The sequence below is a fragment of the Peromyscus californicus genome, unplaced genomic scaffold (genome assembly GCF_007827085.1).
Source record: "Peromyscus californicus insignis strain IS unplaced genomic scaffold, ASM782708v3 Scaffold_11__1_contigs__length_118956290, whole genome shotgun sequence".
Lineage (NCBI taxonomy): Eukaryota > Metazoa > Chordata > Mammalia > Rodentia > Cricetidae > Peromyscus > Peromyscus californicus.
In genome coordinates, this window is record NW_026294402.1 from 127,050 (window position 1) to 148,039 (window position 20,990).

Consider the following 20,990-nt stretch of genomic DNA (forward strand, 5'->3'; position numbering starts at 1 on the left):
GCTTTTTTTTTTTTTTTTTGTAGAGTTGAGGCCTCCTGAACTTTCTGCATGACAACAGAAGCATGTCTGTTTTGTTTTTGTTCAGCTAGTATTTATTTATTTATTTACTTATTAGTTTTTTCGAGGCAGGGTTTCTCTGTGTAGTTGTGGTGCCTGTCCTGGATCTCACTCTGTAGACCAGGCTGGCCTCGAATTTACATACAGCCGCCTGACTGCCTCCCGAGTGCTGGGATTAAAGGCGTATGCCACCACTACTGGCTCAGCTCAAATTTAGACCGTCATGCTAGTGAGACTTTATGGGTGTGGTTTCTGACACTTAGATACAATCCCTAGTAAGCTCCCCATTGCCCTGCCAACATTTTCTTTGCAGAGTTCTGAGCCTTAGTTGCAGGAACTGTGTCGTAGGTGGCAGTTGACACTGGACTTCACAGCTCTGCATTTTGATTGGTTGTGGTTTTCTGTAATGGTCTCCATCTTTTCCAAGTTTATCTGTGGGTATAAGGTCAAATCCTCAGCATGTAGTTAGGTAGTGTGCTGGTTTAGTAACGTGGCAGTTGTAATGCTCCTCCAATCATTACTTTTCACCCACATAAAGCAGCCGAATTATCTGTTCCATATAGCAGTTTACAGGCACTTCGCCAGGAAAGTGTAAACAAAGATTTTGGGCGGGAGAAGGGATTGTGGGAGCGCTGTGGTAGCCCCGTGGACTCATGGGAAATGTAGTGCGATTGTCTGCAACATGGCGGCTCCCAGGTGAGGCAGTTTTAGAATGCTTGCATAAACTCTCTAGGCTGCAGCGGGGCTGGCTGGTAATAGAGAAAGCATCTGGGAGGTGAAAACCTCTGATGAGGAGAGACAGGAGTGTATGGTGCCTGTTTTTAGCGGTGACGGAGGGTCGCAAACCATAGCTTACGCCTTGTAGCTCCTTTTCTGTTGTCCTGGCCAGCGTGGTCCGACCCAGGCCGCTCAGGGTGCAGTCTATGGACGGAGGGATGTCGAGGTGTTGGGAACCCTGATAGGGTCTAGTGTTCATTTGCGTGGTGTGGTATGGGTTTCCAGGGGTGTCTGTGTTAGCTCCTATTGTGGTGGGAGATCTGCACTTGATTCTAGTTTCTTTCCAGCCAGCATCAATTCTGTGAAACAAAAGCATGCTAGTGGCTGTTTGTCCACGCATCTGCGTCTTATACTCTTCTTTGATCAGTCCTTCTTCCTCTGGGGTGGAGGTGATGTCAGCCTGTGGTTTTGGTTGATTTCATTGAACATTTGTTGCAAGCTGTATGCCAGGTATCCAAGACTGTGTAGGTGACAGTCTTGGTCCAACACATTCAGGTAATTTGGGATACACATCCGGTGTTGTGGAAATCGTTGAAGATGGCTGCCAAAATCAGAATTCTGGAGAAGTTTAGGAACTAAAATGGAAAATTCTACTTAGGTTCATTTATTTATTTTTTTAAAATTTAATCAGTTGCTACTGGGTATCACATCCTGTTCAAGTGCTAAGTGCTGAGTACTACCCAGTGAATAATACTAAATCACTGCTTTAGCGGTTTTCTCTGCACTTTTTGGAAAAGATAATAAATGGCAAGTGGAAGGAAAAACAACATAGAAGAATGTGTAATTCAGAAAGTTAGAAAGGGGTGTGATAAATAACGGGGTGATTTTTTTTCCTAATCACTCAAACATTTCTGTGTTCTTTTTAAATAGATAATGCAATTTGAATAGCTTATAAATTCAAAAGCCAGAGAAGACTATCCTTTACTTATCTACCTATTTCGCTTTCCTGGAGCCAACTCATATCACTGATTTCTCATATTTTAAAAACATGTATGTGAAACCTTGTTTGATAGGAATTTAGATTTGTTCTTTCTAGTGTTTGCTAATAAGTATGTTACGCACGATCAGAAGATTCACTTTATCTGTGTTGCTTGATAAGCTTTTTTTAAAGGATTATTTTTATTTTATGTATATGTGTATTGCCTGCATGTGTATTTGTGCACCGCTTGCGTGCCTGGTGCCCAAGGAGGCCAGAAGAGAGTCAGATCTCCTGGAACTTGAATGGTTGTGAGCCACCATGTGGGTGCTAGGACTTGAATCCAGGTTCCCTGGAAGAGCTGTCAGTGTTTATAACCACTCAGCCATCTCTCTAGGCATGGCTGTTTTTTAACTCAGGCATGGACATAGTAAAGTTGCTACTTAGGGTAGTATCCAACAAGATATACTGAGAGTTAGCTAGTAACAGAGCCTTTATGTCTCTGTACTAACAGAGAACATGCTCAGGCTGGAGGTAACTGAACTAGTGTCATAGCTAATATGCTAGTGACCTTACTCCTGTCACATGTAAGGTGCATCTAAGCAACTGTTCAGTGATCTGGACTCCTTTCTTCTTTACATCTGAGTAATCACCAAGACCTGTTGATCATGTGGAACGATTCTTTCCTCCCTTCCTTCTCACTGTTTCCTTTCCTTCTATGCCTCCAATGTAATCAGGTCAGCATTTCTGCTTGGCACAGGTGGAATATTGCAGGTCTTCTCATTACTGTCCTACTGTGTTGTCCAACCGGCCTGCCTTACTCGCTTTACCTCCTAACATGTGCTCTGTGTGCTAGGAAAATGAACTAATGCCATTTTTCTTCTGTCCTTAAATTAAGTCTAGTAATTAGAGTTTTGAATGTACCCCAGTTATTTTGAAATTTAATTTTTTTTTTTTTTTTTTTTTTTTTTTTTTTTTTTTTTGGTTTTCGAGACAGGGTTTCTCTGTGTAGCTTTGCGCCTTTCCTGGAACTCGCTTTGGAGACCAGGCTGGCCTCGAACTCACAAAGATCCGCCTGCCTCTGCCTCCCGAGTGCTGGGATTAAAGGCGTGCGCCACCACCGCCCGGCTTTGAAATTTAATTTTATTTATTTCATTTGTTAACTTTGAAGTTTGTAGCATTGAACTAGAGGTTCAGTAAACATTTGCTGCTCTAAAAAATTATGCCAGCTGGTGTTGATGTTACACATTTGTAATCCAGGCACACAAAGGTAGGAGAGCCTTTGTGAGTCTGAAGTCAGCTAGGGCTGCATAGTGAATAACTGTCTTAATAAACAAAAAATATCCATAAACTGGGCTTGTGGGGTGCACACCTGCTATGCCAGGTGTATCAGAAGTTCAAGATCATCCTCAGCCTTGTAGCAAGTTGGAGGCCAGTCTGGGATATGTGAGATCCTGTTTCAAAAGAACAACAAAACAAGAAAAGAAAAAAAAAACCTCTCAAATTATACTTATATTTCACTACTGTTGGTGGACATTTCTGTTTACCCTTTGCCTTTTATTACCTCACTGAATACCTTTCTAAAAATATCTTTATGTTGTTCTGATCCTTCTAATTTGAAATTTTCCAAATTTCTTTCAATTAGCATTGATTTTTTTGTTTGTTTTGGTCTGTAGTTATGCCACAAGCAACAGCAATTCTATTAGCAGTTAATTATATGAAGATATGTCATATTTTTTTTCATTTTTTTGTTATGTGTTTGTTTTGCTGAACTAACTTAGAAGTTCATACAAAGCCATGCAATGTGTTATAGTTGTATGGTCAGGGGACTGAGGCCATAATAGGCATACATGCTTACTCACTTAATATTTATTTATTCTTTCCATATATTTCCTGGGGATGTACTGTATGCTGGCATTTCTGCTCTCCCAGAGTTTATATTGCGGTGGAGTACTTAAGCTAACAGATGAATTGTCAAGAATTTGTGTTATGTTCTTTTTATTTGTTTCACTTTTCTAGGTTGTTGAAACTTAAGTTTTTTACAAAACACAAATTTTTATAAACTATTGAATATATGAATAACATAATTGATCCTTCAGAACTTTTAAGGCTATGCTTTTTATACTTTTTTTCTTTATAGTATTACTGTGAACATCAATCATAAAGGTGGCTTAAAACTGAATAAAATCGAGAAGAAGTTCTTAAGGAAACAGAGTAAAGCCAGGCATGTGTTGCTGAAACATGAAGGCATCCAGGCAGTGTCTTATCCCACCCAGGTGACCTTAAAGTGTTATTGTCATTTTCATGTAGCTGTATCAATATTGTAATGTATTATGTTAATATTGTAAAATATAGCTCAAAGCTGTAATTATTCAATGATATATTATACCCATATTAAATATACATGGAATAGGATGTGCTAGTTTTCCATTTGTATGGTAGCCTAGTCTGTAGTTTGAATTCATGTTGTTAGTGTGGGTTGAAATAGAGTGGTTCTCAAACTATAGGTCACAACCATAGGAAAAGAGATGTTTCCAATGGTCTTAGGAACCCCCAACCATAAATTTATTTTCATTGCCACTTTTTAACTGTGATTTTGCCACTAAGTGATGTCTGAGTTCCTAAGACCATCGAAGTATGGGTTTTCCAATGGTCATGACCGACAGATTGAGAACCACTGAACTAGAGCATATTGCAATTATATATTAATAATAACATTGTATAAATCTTTTTATTTGATACAGAAAATTTGACATTCATTATTGTGTTTAATTCTCTAAAAGTCTATATGAGCTGCATGAGAAAACTGTCATCTTGAGAGGTTAATTTTCCTTAATATAAACTAGTAAGTGGTTGAATAGATATTTGAAGGTAAATCTTCTATAGCTTCATATAATCTTTTTTCTTTTCTTACCTTTCCTATGTTACAAAGTATTTTGGTTATATAATATAAACTCTTTTCATTAGTCCTAATTTACAAAATCTTTTCATGTCTGTTGGAAATTATTAAGTAACATGATATGAGCTACTGGGAGGTTTCCTGGGCTTTAAATTATAACTCATTGTAACTCACTTCTCTCCTTATTTAGATATGAGCATTACTTTTGACCTTGACTTTAATTTCTAAGCTGGGCGTAGTATAGCATACCTAAAACTCATGCTAAAAACTCTCAGGGATAAATCTAGTTGTCTTTTATTTGCTAGTGGAGTGACTTATGGCTTCTGAGTAACCTCTGACTACTGGATGTATGATTAGAGAGTTGGACCTTAGCCACATTTTCTCTGGGGAAGGGAAGTGTAGTTGATTACTATGTTAGTTTCTTTTATTATCACTGCAACAGAATATCTGACAAAATAAGGAGAAAGGAAAAAAAATTATCACAATTTAGAAACTACAGTCCATTATAGCAGAAAAGGCATTATTGCAGTACTGGCTCCTATGGCCTTAGGCATGTGACATGGCTGGTAATCTTCAAATGACAGACAGGTGGCTAGAGAAGAAACTAGGCGGGGCTACAACCTACAAGCCCTACCTGTACAATATCAGCCAGCTAGGCTACATATAATCATAACCTCCTCAAACAGTGCATCGAATGAGGATAAGGTTTCCAAACACTTGATTACTGTAGGGGACGTCTCACATACAAACCATAACAACCGGTGGCCCATAATGTATTCAGTCATGCCTGTGTGGAAGGTGCCATAAAACCCTAAAAAGACAGAATTGAGAGCTTCTGGATATTGGAGCCTGTGGAATCTGCTGGAGATTGGTGGTGTCCTCAGGGTGGGCAGTGAATTTCTGACTTTTGATAACTTGTATAATGAATGAGTGGTCTGGATATTGGAGCATGTGGAATCTGCTGAAGGGTCATATCCTCAGGGTGCAGTGAATTTCTGACTTTTGATAACTTGTATAATGAATGAGTGGTCTGGATATTGGAGCATGTGGAATCTGCTGAAGGGTCATATCCTCAGGGCGGGCAGTGAATTTCTGGCTTTTGATTACCTGTATAATGAGTGAGTGGCTGTAAGCAGTGTTTCCCTGAGTTCTGTGAGCTGCTCAAGTAATTGAATAGCACCTGAGGCGGGAATCTCAGGAACCGAGTTATGGCTATTCTGTCAGAAGTGTGTTTCCTGCTGATGGGGGCAGACTTGCAGAACTGAGCCTGTGGGATCTGATGTTCTCACTAGGTAACTAGTGTTAGACTAAATTGATTTGACTAGAGGACACTTAGCTGCAAAATCTTCCAAGAATTAATTGGTTGCTGGTGTTCTTAATCATGTTGTCTTAAGTGCATGAGAATAGGAAAAGGTACTTTGTCTTCTTTGTGTCTCTGACTAAGATTTAGGAAAATGGGAGTGTTTTTGTAATGGTGGCCACATATAACTAAATTGTTATGGTATTTTAATGAAAACACCTTATTGAATGAAGTCCATGATAAAGCATATGAGAGTAAGTTTTATGTGCTGAACATTAATATACTGATCTTGAGTTTAGTACAACCCATGGAGTCAGTAAACTATTGTATTCAGAACAAATGTGTCTTGTGAGACAAAAATGGGTTTCACATTTTAATAGTATGTTAAAAAAAACCAAATTGAGGCTGTGCTTATGTGACCTGTATATCTTTGAAATATTCTTTTAAGAACATTTTCAATACCTGATATAAATGATGAAATTGATGAGTAAACCCATTCCTGGCTTCTTCTTCTTCTTTTTTTTTTTAATGTTTCTAAATGTAATAGGTTATGCCAGTGAGATGTCTGAGGAGTTAAAGGGCTTGCTATACAAACCTAACAACACGAGTTCTGTCTTTGGACCCAACATGGTAGAAGGAGAGAAATAACTCCAGAAAGTTGTCCTTTAACCTTTTCATGGTTGCTGTGGCATATGCACACCTGCACACCAACACAGACACACAGATACCCACCCGCCCCCTCCCCACACAGATGCACAGAGACCTACCCGCCCCCACACACAGATGCACAGACACCTACCCGCCCCCACACACAGACACACAGACATCCACCCGCCCCCACACACAGACACACAGACACCTACCCATACACACAGACACCCACGCACCCATACACACAGACACACCGACACACCGATACCCACCTGCCCCCCCACAGACACACAGACACCCACCCGCCCCCCCCACAGACACACAGACATACAAACACCCACCCACCCATACACACACCAACACAGACACCCACCCACCCATACACACACCAACACAGACACCCACCCGCCCCCATACACACAGACACACAGACACCCACCCGCCCCCATACACACAGACATACAGACACCTACCCGCCCCCATACACACAGACACACACTAAAATAAGATTTAGAAATAATAGGTGATAAATTGTTTTAACACCATGTAGGGTGGTTTTTCAGTATAGTAACTGTAAGGGTACTAGACTATAAACCTCAAAATAAGGAAAGGAGCATTCCCTTACTCCCCCACATCACGTGACTAGAGCCTAGCAGTCTACAGAGTGACAGGAAGTAAACTTGAATTTTTAAAGGAAAAAAGTTTACTTGCAATCTGACTAAATTACATTGACTGAATTAATTTTCTTGAGCAGAAAACTTTTCATGGTTTATGAATCTGCAGTTAAGTTTTCTTTGATCCAGTTCCTTGACATTTTACTTTTTGTTAAACATAGTGTAATGGTTATATTCAAAGTATGGGTTCCAGAAGACTAACAACAGTAATGCTCCCTCACTCACTTAACCCAGTTTTCTGCTCAATAGTTTCTTGTTCTATAAAGTGGGGCTCATATTACCCAAATAAGTTTACTTTGTTTTAAAGATTATGCTAATTAGAATTAAATTAGTAAAAGAATATAGAACATTTATTCTTTGGCAAAATGTATCATGTGACTGCTGATTGCATGTTTCTTTCCATTCTTTGTTCCTTCTTTTTCATTATGTTAATTTGTATTTCTGAACATAATAGGAAGTTAGATTTTAACTTACATTTCTGGTTATGAAGAAATGAATATATCACTATTACAAACTATTTAAAAATAAATGTTTATAGCATAGGAAAACATTTCCTCCAAAATATTTAGTAAATTGGTTTATATACTTTGTGTGAAGCTAGCAAACCAAATAACCAAAGAAAATGAAACTTTTAAATTACATTAATCTGGAATAATGTCATTTCATTTTATTTTCAAATAAATAGGTCATATCAACTGCTTTTTACTTACCTCCTCTCTTCCCCTTTTTTTAAGAGCCTGGTTGTTGCCAATGGTGGTCTTGGTAATGGTGTGAGTAGGAAGCAACTGCTTTTGGCTTTAGAGAAATGTGGACCCATGGAAGCTCTCCTGATGCCACCTAATAAGCCTTATGCATTTGTAATATACAAAACTATTGAAGAATCCAAGAAAGCCTATGCTATCCTCAATGGAAAAGAAATCATTGATGATTTGGGGCAGAAGATCATTCTGTACTTGAATTTTGTGGAAAAAGGTACCTTGAAGTTACTTACTTTTTGTGTGAGTTTTCTTCTTATGGAGTCTCTATCAATTTCTTTGTGTTTGGGAAGATGGTGATGTATGTGTGTGTATGTGTACACATATATGTGCTGGTGTGTGTATGTTTGTGTTTGTGTGTGTGTGTGTGTGTGTGTGTGTGTGTGTGTGTACATGTATGTGGTGTGCTTGTTTGTGCTGTGCCTGTTGAAGTCAAAGGCTGATGTGGGAAGAGAGGAGCCATTACTCACTGCTGGTAAGAATGTGGATAGCAACTTGAAATGGAATTTCCATATGATCCAGCTCTCCTGCTCCTGGTTATATACCCAAAATAATTTTAATGTTTTCTTTTCTGTTGGCTAAGGATGTTGAACAACTTTTCAGAGAATTTTATTTAGTTTTTATTTCTTCTTTTGAGAACTGGCTTTTCTATTCATTTGCCTGTGCAAGAAAATTTTTCCCTCTGATTTTTTTCTCTACTACTTCAGAAAAGCTCACAATTTTTGCATGTTGATCTTGTATTCTGTTATTTTGTTGAAAGTGTTTACCAAGTCTAAGAGTTACCTGGTGGAATGTTTATGGATATAAATGTGGATACTTTGGCTTCTTTCTCTAGGTGAACCCCTTCTATTTCCTCCTCTTATTGATCTAGCTAATTCAATATTAGACTTCAAGCCCAGTATTGAATCCTAGAGGAGAGAGGACACCTTTGTCTCTTTGCTGTCCTGATATTAGAGGAAATACATTCAATTTTTCCCTGTTTAACATCATTGTCTATAGGTTTGTTGTATATATAGCCTTTATTGGGGTATGGTACTTTCTAGTTCTTCAGAACTTGTATCATGAAGAGATGTTGAACTTTGTTAAAGCCTTTTCTGCATTGAGTGAATTGACCTTGTGGTTTTTTTTCCCATTTTGTACTGTTTACTCTTGACGGTTTTCAAAATAACAGTTTATACAATAAGTATACAAAAAGCCTTGTCTTCAAGTGAGGTGTAGAAAGTGACTCAGTCATGTGCCAACAGAAGACCTGAGTGTCATTCTTTGCTGAAGAGAACTGTAGAGAGTAAAGTACAGTACAGATATGTTTTTCATCTTTGTTTTTGCATTTTGTGTGTTCCTTTGAGCTTCTGACTTCTGAAAATGACAATTAAGAGCCATTGGTTAAATTATTAAGGCCACTCCATGTAGTTAAAAGGGAGATTTATTTAGTGGAGTAACTTACAAATGAAGGGATAGGTAGGTTGTGGGTTCTGGGAAAGACGCAGCGCAGTCCAGCGGTGTTCTCTGGAGAACTCTCCTAGGTCTACCTCTAGTGTCCAGGGTCCAGGAAACAAGACAAGTGGTGCATCCAGATCTCGGGTCTTCAAGGTCCTCTCTTGGCCCTGCCTTGTAGGCGTGACAGTTACCGAAGCCTCAATGGGGGTTGGAACTTCCGGATCAAAGCTGGAATGGCTACCCACTACAAAGAGCCTTGCAAACTGGTGCTCTGGGGCAAAATTTATTTTATACATGTTTTGTATATGACTATTTTAATTTGTTTTCCTGTAGCACAATGGAAAAAAATGAGGCTTCAAGCCTTACCTCCAGGCCTCTTGGTGGTAGAAGAAATTATTTCTTCTGAGGATGAGAAAATGCTTTTGGAAAGTGTTAATTGGACAGGAGATACAGGCAATCAGAATTGTAAGTAAAACTTCAAGGTCCATAAATTACATTTTTGGAAAATGTCCTGATTCTATACTTGCTTTCATTGTATACCATAGGTTTATTGACATTATGCTGTTTCCTTAAGATCATTGGAAGTAGCTTGGACGTGGTGGTAGGCAAGTCACACTTACAGTTCTTAGGAACAGTTTTATATATAACATTTGTATAGCAACCAGTTCTAAACTCCAGTCTGAGGAATGTTAACATAAATTTTATCAGACCTTCCCCTGTTTAAAATCTTGTTTGCTTCTTGACTTGGTTAGTAGATTGTTCAGTGACAAGTTCTTGAGGGAGTTGACCAGAGAATCAGAAATAATAAAGACAGGAAAGTTCAGATCAGGAGGTCCTGCACAAGTTATGTCTTATGGCAAGCAAGAGATTAAGAAGTACAGCATCTTATGTACAATTTCGAGGGGGGAAATGAAACAGAGTTACTAGAAAGTTAAACAAGCATTGTTGCATGAAGGAATACAGGATATTCAAAGTTTCACAGGCTGAGCGCTCAGTGGCCGTGGGACTGATAACTATAGTCTCTTGAAGGGGGAAAAGTCAGGTTCCCAGAATCTGAAACCTTGACTCCTTCAAGGCCCTGGCTCAGCCCCAGACTTGACTTTGCCAGGTCTGCTACTAGGCAAGGATACAGAGCTAGTGTTCCTTTAGTTCTTCCATCAGGGCCTCTGAGAAAGCTGTAGGTTGGCCTGGCTCCCAACATTTCCTCTCTGCCCCGAAGATTCCTCCAAGCACTCAGTAGTACAGGACATCTCATGAGGACAAAGCAGCAATGAAAGCTGCTTCACCTCTTTCCAGATTATAGGCATTCTTGTGAGTGGTAGGATATACACATATTTCTCTCACATTAATAGATGAAACTCTTTAAGTGTTTTAAGCACAAAACAAATAAAATGGCTCATGCTATTAAAACAGTAATTTAGCAATTAGGAGAAGTTGTCATTACCTAATGACTCCTTATAATGTTGAGTGAAATATGAAGTGTTGCTGTCCTTTTCTTTCAAGCAATTTATTTTCTTCATACAGTTCAAAAGTCCTTAAAACACAGAAGAGTTAAACATTTTGGCTATGAATTCCACTATGAGAACAACACTGTGGATAAAGATAAGCCCTTACCTGGGGGTAAGTACATGTTAATACACAGTAAGTACTGGCATGGGAAGAATGATGTGATACATTAGAAGTTTATAATAGTTGAGATGCATGTCATCTGTAGGTAAACTTTTGAGATTACTGGTTAAATTTAGAAAATTTTAATTCTGTAAGTGGCCTAGTTTTGTTATAAAAGTTCAGATATACAGATGAAGTCAAAGCTCTTGTCTATTTATATACTGATGAAGTAAAAACTCTTGTCTATTTCTATTCATTCATTCATTTATTTGTTTGTTTGTTTGTTTTGTATCCTGACTGAGGTTTCCCCTCTAGCCTTTCCTCCCAGCCCCTTCTCCAACTTCCCTTCTGCTCCCCCCCTTTATCTACTCCTCCTCCATTTCTATTCAGAAAAGGGCAGGCCTCCCATGGATATCAGCAAAACATGGCATATCAAGTTACAGTAAGACTAAGCCCCTCTCCTTGTATTAAGACTGAGCAAGACAGCCCATTATGAAGAATAGGGTCCCAAAAGCCAGCAGAAGAATCAGAGACAGACCCTGCTTATACTGTTAGGAGTACCACAAGAAGACCAAGCTACACAACTGTCAGATATATGCAGAATGCCTACGTCAGGCTCCCTAGTTCAGTGTCTGTGAACACCTATGAGCCCCGGTCAGTTGATTCTGTGGGCTTTCTTGTGATGTCCTTTGCCCCGCTGGCTCCTACACTCCTTCCTCCCTCTCATCAGTAGGATTCCTAAGCTCAGTCTAATGTTTGAATATGTGTTTCTGCATCTGTTTCTACCAGTGGATGGATGAACCCTCTCTAATGACTACTGGGTTAGGCACCAATCTGTGAGTATAGTAGAATATCATTAGGCATCATTACATTGGCATCTTTTTTTCCAGTCCTATTTGGTTCTCTGGGGCAACTCAGCCTCTTGTTCCTGGCGCTTCAGATAGTGTCAGGGGTGAGCTCAATCTTGTGGCGTGGGTTTCAGACTGGACCAGTCATTGCTTAGCCACTCGCACCATTTCTTCACTACCTTAACCCCAGCACATCTTGTAGGCAAGACAGATTGTAGGCCAAAGGTTATATGGCTGGGTTGGTGTCCCAATTCCTCCGCTAGAAGTCTTGCCTGATTACAGGAGATGGCCGGTTCAGGCTATGTATTCCCTATTGCTAGGAGTATTAGCTGGGGTTATCCTTGTAGATTCTTGGGAGCTTCCCTTGCACTAGGTTTCTACCTCACCTAGAATGCCTCCCTTCTCCCATCATTTCTTTCAGTACTTTCCTTCTCCACACCCCTGCCCCCATCACTTCTGTTCCCATCCCCTAGTCTGTCCACCCATGAAATTTATTCTAATTCCCCTTCCCAGGAAGATCCAAGTGTTCGACCTTGAACCCTCCCTGTTACTTAGCCTCTCTGGGTCTGTGGATTATAGCATGGTTATCCTTTACTTTACAATTAATATCCACTTATAAGTGAGTACAAACCATGTTCATCTTTCTGGGTCTGGTTACCTTACTCAGGATTATTTTTTTCCTAGGTCCATTTCATGATGTCATCATTTTTAACAGCTAAATAATATTCCATTGTGTAAATGTACCGCATTTTCTTCATCCATTTTTCTGTTGAGGGGCATCTGGGTTGTTTCCAGGTTCTGACTACTAGGAATAAAGCTACTATGAACATCCTTTGGCTATATGCCCAAGTATTATAGCTGGGTGTTGAAGTAGATTGATTTCCAATTTTTCTGAGAAACCACCATATTGATTTCTAAAGTAGCTGTACAAGTTTGCATTCCCACCAACAATGGAGACAGCATGTGTTTTTGTTCTTAGCATTCTGACAGATGACATCTCAGAGTCTTTGATTTGCATTTCCCTGATAACTAAGGATATTGAACATTTTTAAAAAGTGTTTCTTGACCACTTGATATTCTTCTTTTGAGAATTCTTTTTTAGATCTGTACCCCATTCTTAAATTGGCTTATTTGGTTTTTTGATGTCTAGTTTGTTGAGTTCTTTATATATTTTGGAAATTAGCCCTCTGTTGGATGTTGAGTTGATGAAGAGCTTTTCCCATTGTGTAGGTTGCTGTTTTGTCCTATTGATGGTGTCTTTGCTTTTCAGTTTCATGAGGTCCTATTTATTAATTGTCCATCTTAGTGTCCGTGCTACTGGTGTCATATTCAGGAAGTAGTCTCCTGTGCCAATGCATTCAAGGCTACTTCCCATTTTGTCTTCTATCAGGTTCAGTGTATCTGGATTTATGTTGAGGTCTGTGATTCACTTGGACTTGAGCTTTGTGCAGGTTGATAGCTACAGATCAAATTGCGTTCTTCTATATTCCGACATCCAGTTAGACCAGCACCATTTGTTGAAGATGATTTCTTTTTTCCATTGTATGATTTTGGCTACTTTGTCAAAAATCAGGTGTCCATAGATGTGTGGATTCATGCCTGGGTCTCTGATTCAATTTTTATGCCTGTTTTTATGCCTGAACCCTGTGGTTTTTATTATTGTAGCTCTGTAGTTGAGCTTGAAGTTAGGGATTGTGATAACTCTGGAAATTCTTTTATTATATAGGATTGTTTTAGCTATCCTGGGTTTTTGGTTTTCCATATCAAGTTGAGTATTGTTCTTTCAAGGTCTGCAAAGAATTGTGTTTTGATTTTAATAGAAATTTCATTGAATCTGTAGATTTCTTTTGATAAGAAGGCCATTTTTACTATGTAAATTGTACTGATCCATGAGCATCAGAGGAGATTTTTCCATCTTCTGATATCTTCTCCAATTTCTTTCTTTAAAACCTTGAAGTTCTCATCATAAAGGTCTTTCACTTGCTTGGTTAGAGTTACACCTAGATATCATTTGTGGCTATTGTGAAGGGTGTCATTTCCCTGATATCTTTCTTTGCTTGTTTATCATTTGTATATAGGAGAGCTACATATTTTTCTGAGTTAATCTTGTATCCAGCCACTTTGCTGAAGGTTTTTTATCAGCTATAGATGTTCCCTGGTAGAATTTATGGGGCCACTTGAATATACTATCTCATCATCTGCAAATAGTGATACTTCTTCTCCAATTTGTATCCCCTTCATCTCCTTTAGTTGTCTTATTGCTCTAGCTAGAACTTCAATTACTATATTGAATAGATATGGAGAGAATGGACTGCCTTGTCTTGTTCCTGATTTTAGTGGGATTGCTCTGAGTTTCTCTCCATTTAATTTTATGTTGGCTATTGGCTTGCTATATATTACATTTATTATCTTGAGATATATCCCTTATATCTTTGGTATCTTCAAGACTTTTATAATGAAGAGATGTTGGATTTTTGTCAAAGCTTTTTTCAGCATCTAATGAGATGATTTTTTTCTTTCAGTTTGTGTATATGGTAGATTACATTGACATTTTCATATGTTAAACTATTCCTGAATCTCTAGGATGAAGTCTACTTGGTCATGGTGGATGTTCTTTTTGATGTGTTCTTGGATTTGGTTTGCAATTTTATTGAGTATTTTTACTTCAGTGTTCATGAGGGATATTGGTCTGTAATTCTCTTTCTTTCTTGAGTTTTTGTGTGGTTTGAGTATCAGGATGACTGACCTTATAAGATGAATTTGACCACGTTCCTTCTTTTTCTATTTTCTGGAATAATTTGAGGCATATTGGTATTGCCTCTTCTTTGATCATCTGGTAGACTTCTGTGCTAAAACCATCTGGCACTGGGCCTTTTTGGTTTGGAGATTTTTAATGACTGCTTCTGTTTCTGTTTCACTAGGAGTTATAGATCTATTTATATTGTTTTTCTGGTCTTGCTTTGCCCCCCCCCCCCTTTTTTTTTAGCTTTTCCAATTGTGTGGAGTACAGGTTTTTTAATGATTTTGTGGATTTCCTTGGGGTCTATTGTTATATCCCCCTTTTTCTTTCTGATTTTGTTAATTTGGGTATTCTCTCTGTGATTTTCAGTTATTTTTGGATAAGAATTTGTCTTATTGATTTTTTTTCAAAGAGCCAACTCTTTGTTTCATTGATTCTTTGTATTATTGTCTTTGTTTATAGCTTTCACGTGTGCTCTTTACTTGCTAGTATGGTATCTCCACATTCTTGATGTAGGCACTTAGTGCTGTAAACTTTCCTCTTAGCACTGCCTTCATTGTGTCCCATAAGTTTAGATATGTTCTACATTCATTTTCATTGAATTTCTAGGTAGTCTTTAATTTCTTTATTTCTTCAGAACACAGCATTCAGTAGAGAGTTGTTGAGTTTCCAGGAGTTTGTAGGCTTTCTGTTGTCGCTGTTGTTAAAACTCAGCTTTAATCCATGGTGGTCTGATAGGATGCAGGGAGTTATTTCAGTTTTCTTGTATCTGTTGAGATTTGCTTTGTATATGGTCAATTTTGGAGAATGTTCCATGAGTTGCTGAAAAGAAAGTATGTTCTTTTGTTTTTTGTAAAGTATTCTGTAGATATCTGTTAGATCCATTTGTTTCATAAGATCTGTTAGCTCCAGTATTTCTGTTTAGCTTTTGTCTGGATGTTCTGTCCATTGGGGAGAGTGGGGAATTGAAGTCTCCCAATATTAATATGAGGGTCAATGTGCCATTTAAACTTTAATAGTATTTCCTTTACAAATGTGGTTGTCCTTGTGCTTGGGAAAGGATGTTGAGAATCGAGATGTCATCTTAGTGGATTTTTCCTCTGATGAATATGAAATATCCTTACCCATCTCTTTTGATTAATTGTGATGTCTATTTTGTTAGATATTAGGATAGCTGGACCAGCTTCCTTCTTGGGGTCATTTGCTTGGAAAATCTTTTTCCAACCCTGGGGTAATGTCTGTCTTCGATGTTGGAGTGTTTCTTGTATGCAGCAGAAGGATAGATCTTGTTTTTGCATCCATTTTGTTAGCTTGTGTCTTTTTTTTTTTTTTTTTTTAGTTTTTTGAGACAGGGTTTCTCTGTGTAGCTTTGCGCCTTTCCTGGAACTCACCCTGTAAACCAGGCTGGCCTCAAACTCACAAAGATCCGCCTGCCTCTGCCTCCCGAGTGCTGGGATTAAAGGCGTGCGCCACCACTGCCCGGCTAGCTTGTGTCTTTTTTATTAGGGAACTGAGTCCTTAGATATTGAGAGATATCAGTGAACAATGATTTTTAATTTTTGCTATTTTATTATATATGTTGTTGGTAGTGTGTATGCATGAGTATGCGTGTATGTGGTTTTCCTTCCTTGGGTTATGCTGGTGTGAGATTATTTATTGGTTGTGTATTTTGGGGTTTAGTTAACTGCATTACGTAGGAGTTTTCCTTCCAGTTCTTTTGGTAGGGCTGGATTTGTGGATAGATATTATTTAAATTTGACTTTATCATTGAATATCTTGTTTTTTCCATACATGGTGATCGACAGTTTTGCTAGGTATAGCAGTCTGGCCTGGCATCTGTGCTTTTAGAATCTCCCTTGAGAAGTTGGGTGTAATTCTGATATGTCTGCCTTTATATGTTATTTGGCAAGAAAAACTCTTGGAGCTTTTAACATTCTTTCCTTGTTCAGTGTGTTTTGATTATTATGTGGTGAGGGTTCTTTCTTTTGTGATCTATTTAGTGGATGTTCTATAAGCTTCTTGTACCTTTACAGGCATGTCCTTTTTTAGGTTAAGAAAATTTTCTTCTATGATTTTGTTTAAAATTTTCTGGGCTATATTTGTGCTGGGAATCTTCTCCTTCTTCTATTCCTATTATTCTTAGGTTTGATCTTTCCATAGTGTCCCAGATTTCTTGGATGTTTTGTGTCAGGAATTTTTTGGATTTAACATTTTCTTTGACCCATATATTTATTTCTTCTATAGTTTCTTCAACACCTGAGATTCTGTCTTCCATCTCTTATATTCTGTTGGTGATACTTGCATCTGTAGTTCCTGTTCGATTACCTATTTTTTCTTTTCTAGAATTCCCTCAGTTTGTGTTTTCATGTTTACTTCCTATTTGTGTCTTTCCTCCTTCCCTACTTCTTCCCTTTAGAAATATTTGCTCTTATCAATTTAGTACACATTCTTCTTACTTTTTTTAAATGGAATGAGTTCATATCTAAGTTCATGTATCTATTCAAGTAAACATGAATAGCCTTATATTGTAAAAGTAGTCTTCCATCGTCTAGTCATAGTATGTTTCTCATCTATATATACTCCTTGTGCCTTGTAGATCTTGTCATTTTTCATTTTACTGAGTGTCAGGGTAGTTACCTACCCTAAACATTAAGGTTACTTCTAGGTTTTAGCACTCAGAAATAGCACTTTAGTGAGTATTTTTGTGCATGCCTCTTCATATTCTGTGCAAGAGTTTCTTAAGAAGACTGCAAAGAAGTAAAATTGTTGCTTCAAAGGTTAGGTTTATCGAAGAGACAAAAATAGCTCCAAATAGATGGGCCAGTATATTTTTACACACTGTCCTTACCAACATGCTGTACAGCTTTTCAGTTTACAGTTTCCTGGTTAGTAATGAGGTTGGCCAATTGTATTTCCTTTTCTAATTTTCTTTTCATCTCCTGCTGGTTTTTTTTTAATGGGTTATATAAACTGATTATCTAAATTATACTGGCAATAACTCTCTGTTGAGTTAAATTTTATTTATTTATTTATTTATTTGTGTGTGTGTGTGTGTGTGTGTGTGTGTGTGTGTGTGTGGTGTGTTCGTTCATGTGTTCATGTGTGTATAGGTACCTGTGAGAAGCAGAGGACAAGACAACCTTGAGTATTGTTCCTCAGGAGCTGTCCATCTTATTTTGAGACAGGGTATCGCTGGCCTTGAACTAACCAAACAAACCGGTCTGATTGACCAGGGAACCTCATTGACCTGCCTATCTCTGTCTCCACAGATTTTAAAAGTGTGTGTTACCATGCCCAGTTTTTTTCTTGTGCTGTCTATTGGGTACTTTGTTGATTGAAGCATTTCTCCTATCCTAAATTTATTGTTTATGACTTTGATCACATTTATAACATGATAAAAGTTTCACTTTGAAAGGTACGATTTTTAAAATAGTATTAATTTAAAATGTTTGCAGTAAGTGGGATACCTTCAAAGACTGACAAAGTATTCAATTTAATTTTTGACATAAAATCTATAAGTTGAGCCTCCCTAATCTGAAAATCCAAAATTCAAATTTCTCTAAAATCTGAAGGTGTTTGAGAGCAGATGTGATGCTACCAGTGGAAAGTGTCCATATCTAAGCTCATGTGAATGGGTCATAGTCAAAACACAAGCACATTAAAAATAAGATATAAAATTACCCTCAGCCTGTGATGTAAGGTATATATGAAACATTTTTAGTTCATTTGGACAAGGGCAATTCATTGTATATTGTTTAGTATCATTTTATAAAATGTCAAAGTTGTTATTAGTAAAATTATTATTTTGTGCTTTTTATTTGATAAGGGTGTGATAACTTTAAAAGATTCTTACAGGTCTATTTCTTAATTTGTTTTGTCTGTGGATTTGTCATCTTTTTTGACACCAAAAGCTCTGATCGCAAAAGCTCTATGATAGCATAATGTTACTTTTATATTTTCAGTTAAACATGCAGCTTGTTTTGCTTTTCTGGTTACCAACTTTAGGTCTTCCTGATATTTGCAATAGCATTTTAGAGAAATGGTTGAAAGAAGGTTACATTAAACATAAACCGGATCAGTTGACCATAAATCAGTATGAGCCTGGACATGGTAGGTGCTTTTTTTCTAAACACATTTTTTTTTTCTTTTAGATTATCTTTTATGTGTGTGAGTGTTTTGCCTGCATGCCTGTCTGTGAATCACATGTTTTTCTACTGCCATAGCAGGTCAGAAGAAAGTATCAGATCCCATGGAACTGGAGTTATGGATGATTGTGAGCTGCTTTGTGGGTCCTGGGAACTGAACCTGGGTCTTCTGGGAAGAGCATCTAGTGCTTTTAACCACTGAGTTATGTCTCCAGCCCCAGTTGTTTCTTCTTTAAAATCCCAATTTTGTATTTGAGAATTAAGAAGGTTATGAAATATTTTTAAGATCGAAAGTTAAAATTCAGTGTTTTTTTTAAACATTTTTGTTTTAGCTAAAGTTAATTTTTAAGCTGCTTTGCTTATATACAATATCTGTATTGCTTATTACTTGCAGTCTGTACCTCCACCCCTTGAGATTCCATTATAAAACATAACTAAATGGATATACATTGCTGTTTGTGGGTTTTGCTTGTTTTTTGTTCCTCTCTCAACATGTTAGAGAGGGAGTTGATAGATTGGAAAACAAGAAATGTTTAATAGAAGAAGCAAGTTATTCACAGAAAGGAAGAACTAACTGGTTGTATGATTTTTCTCCTCTTCTATTTTAGAATGTGTAGAATAATTCTAGGAGTATGTGCCAGTGAAAATCTTACATTTGGGTAGGTTATTAGTAGCATTTTCACACAATATTTGTAGTTAAGTGATTTTTCCCCCAAGGGTTTTTTCCCTCTGCTTTTATCATGCTATGCTTTATTTTATTTTTTGTTCTTTTATTATGGTGCTGAGGATTAAACTTAGGGCCTAGTATCTGCTAGGCAGGAACCCTGTCATTGTGCTACATTCCTAGTCCCCAAGACTGATTCAAACTTTGAGCTGCTTCTGTCCCAGCTCCCCCAGGGCTAGGACTGCAGATGTGTGCGGCTGTGCCCACATTATAAGTATTTGAACTGTGTATTTTCCTGTCTGACTTTCCACTGGTCTATATATCCTTGAGTTGGCTGTATCTTTCTTCTTTATATCTTTTCTCTGTGTTACAGTTTCTTTATTTACCAGACTGATGAATAGAAGAAGCTGTGTCTTAATTATTAATGTATTTGCCTCTGTTCTCCAAGTCCTTGAGAGTCCCAGTATTTATGGGAAAGAATGACTTGTATTTGTCTTCCACGTTGACCTCTTAGGCTGTGAATGGAAAATTTGTCTTATTTAAGCAGTGACTCCTGAGCCTTGATTTAAAGTCAAGTCTCAATGTTGTTTTATTTTGAAATTGAGTTACCCTGTTTTAGATTTAATTTTGTCGAGTCATATTCATTGTTTCCTGTTAACTAAGATTATAGTACCTTCTTAAAAACCAAAAAATCTTTTCACCATAATTACATGAGGCTATGTATATGCATAGTCTAAATCTACAATGGATGATGAAGTGATATTATCATGTTTTCTATCTCAGGAATTCCTGCCCATATTGACACACATTCTGCATTTGAGGATGAGATCATTTCTCTCAGTTTGGGGGCAGAGGTAAGTGCTGAAGCATTTCTTTTCCTCCTCCTTTTTTTTTTTTTTTTTTTAAAAAATCAGCTTTTAGCATATTTTGCCTTGCACAGTACCTTGTTTCCCCTATGGGACCATCCACACTCTAATTAAAATGAATTAAAATTTTAAAATAAAAAGGGCTTTGTTAGCACATTAGTTCCTACCAGAGTGGGTAGTTTCACCAACACCCCCCCCACCTCCCCACCCCCACCACGCACTTTTTTTTTTAGATGTCCAAAGTTTTACCTTGTAGCTCATCAGATGCCAGGATAAATCTGTACGTTTATTCATACATTTCATATTGGCAGTCAGGTGAAATACAAATTTTCTCTGGTGTAATTTGGCCCATTTTTGACCTACCTTTGCTGCATACCACATGGTGCTAAAAGATAGTCACCACATGAAATAGGGTAATGAGATAATGAGAGAACTGAAATTCACATGCCTGGGAGTTCTACTCATTTATTTATTTATTTATTTATTTATTTATTTATTTATTTATTTATTTATTTTTGCTGTTATTTTTTTAGACATAGTCTTTTTGTCTTTGGGCTACCTATGTAGACCAGACTGGCCTGGAACTCACAGAGATTCACCTACGTCTGCCTCCTGAGTGCTAGGATTAAATGCTTGTGCCATCACACCTGGCT

General features: G+C 37.7%; 1 protein-coding gene across 1 annotated transcript in view; it reads left to right on the forward strand.

Annotated features, from left to right (window-relative positions):
* Positions 1 to 646: 646 nt before the first annotated feature.
* Alkbh8 (alkB homolog 8, tRNA methyltransferase) overlaps positions 647 to 20,990 on the forward strand; it is a 51,584-nt gene continuing 31,240 nt past the window's right edge. The window contains exons 1-7 of the mRNA XM_052751352.1: positions 647 to 753; positions 3,891 to 4,026; positions 8,009 to 8,246; positions 9,800 to 9,931; positions 10,991 to 11,086; positions 18,668 to 18,772; positions 20,255 to 20,325. Of these exons, the coding sequence (XP_052607312.1) occupies positions 740 to 753; positions 3,891 to 4,026; positions 8,009 to 8,246; positions 9,800 to 9,931; positions 10,991 to 11,086; positions 18,668 to 18,772; positions 20,255 to 20,325 (792 nt within the window). The 5' untranslated portion in view covers positions 647 to 739. The remainder of the gene's footprint in view (positions 754 to 3,890; positions 4,027 to 8,008; positions 8,247 to 9,799; positions 9,932 to 10,990; positions 11,087 to 18,667; positions 18,773 to 20,254; positions 20,326 to 20,990) is intronic.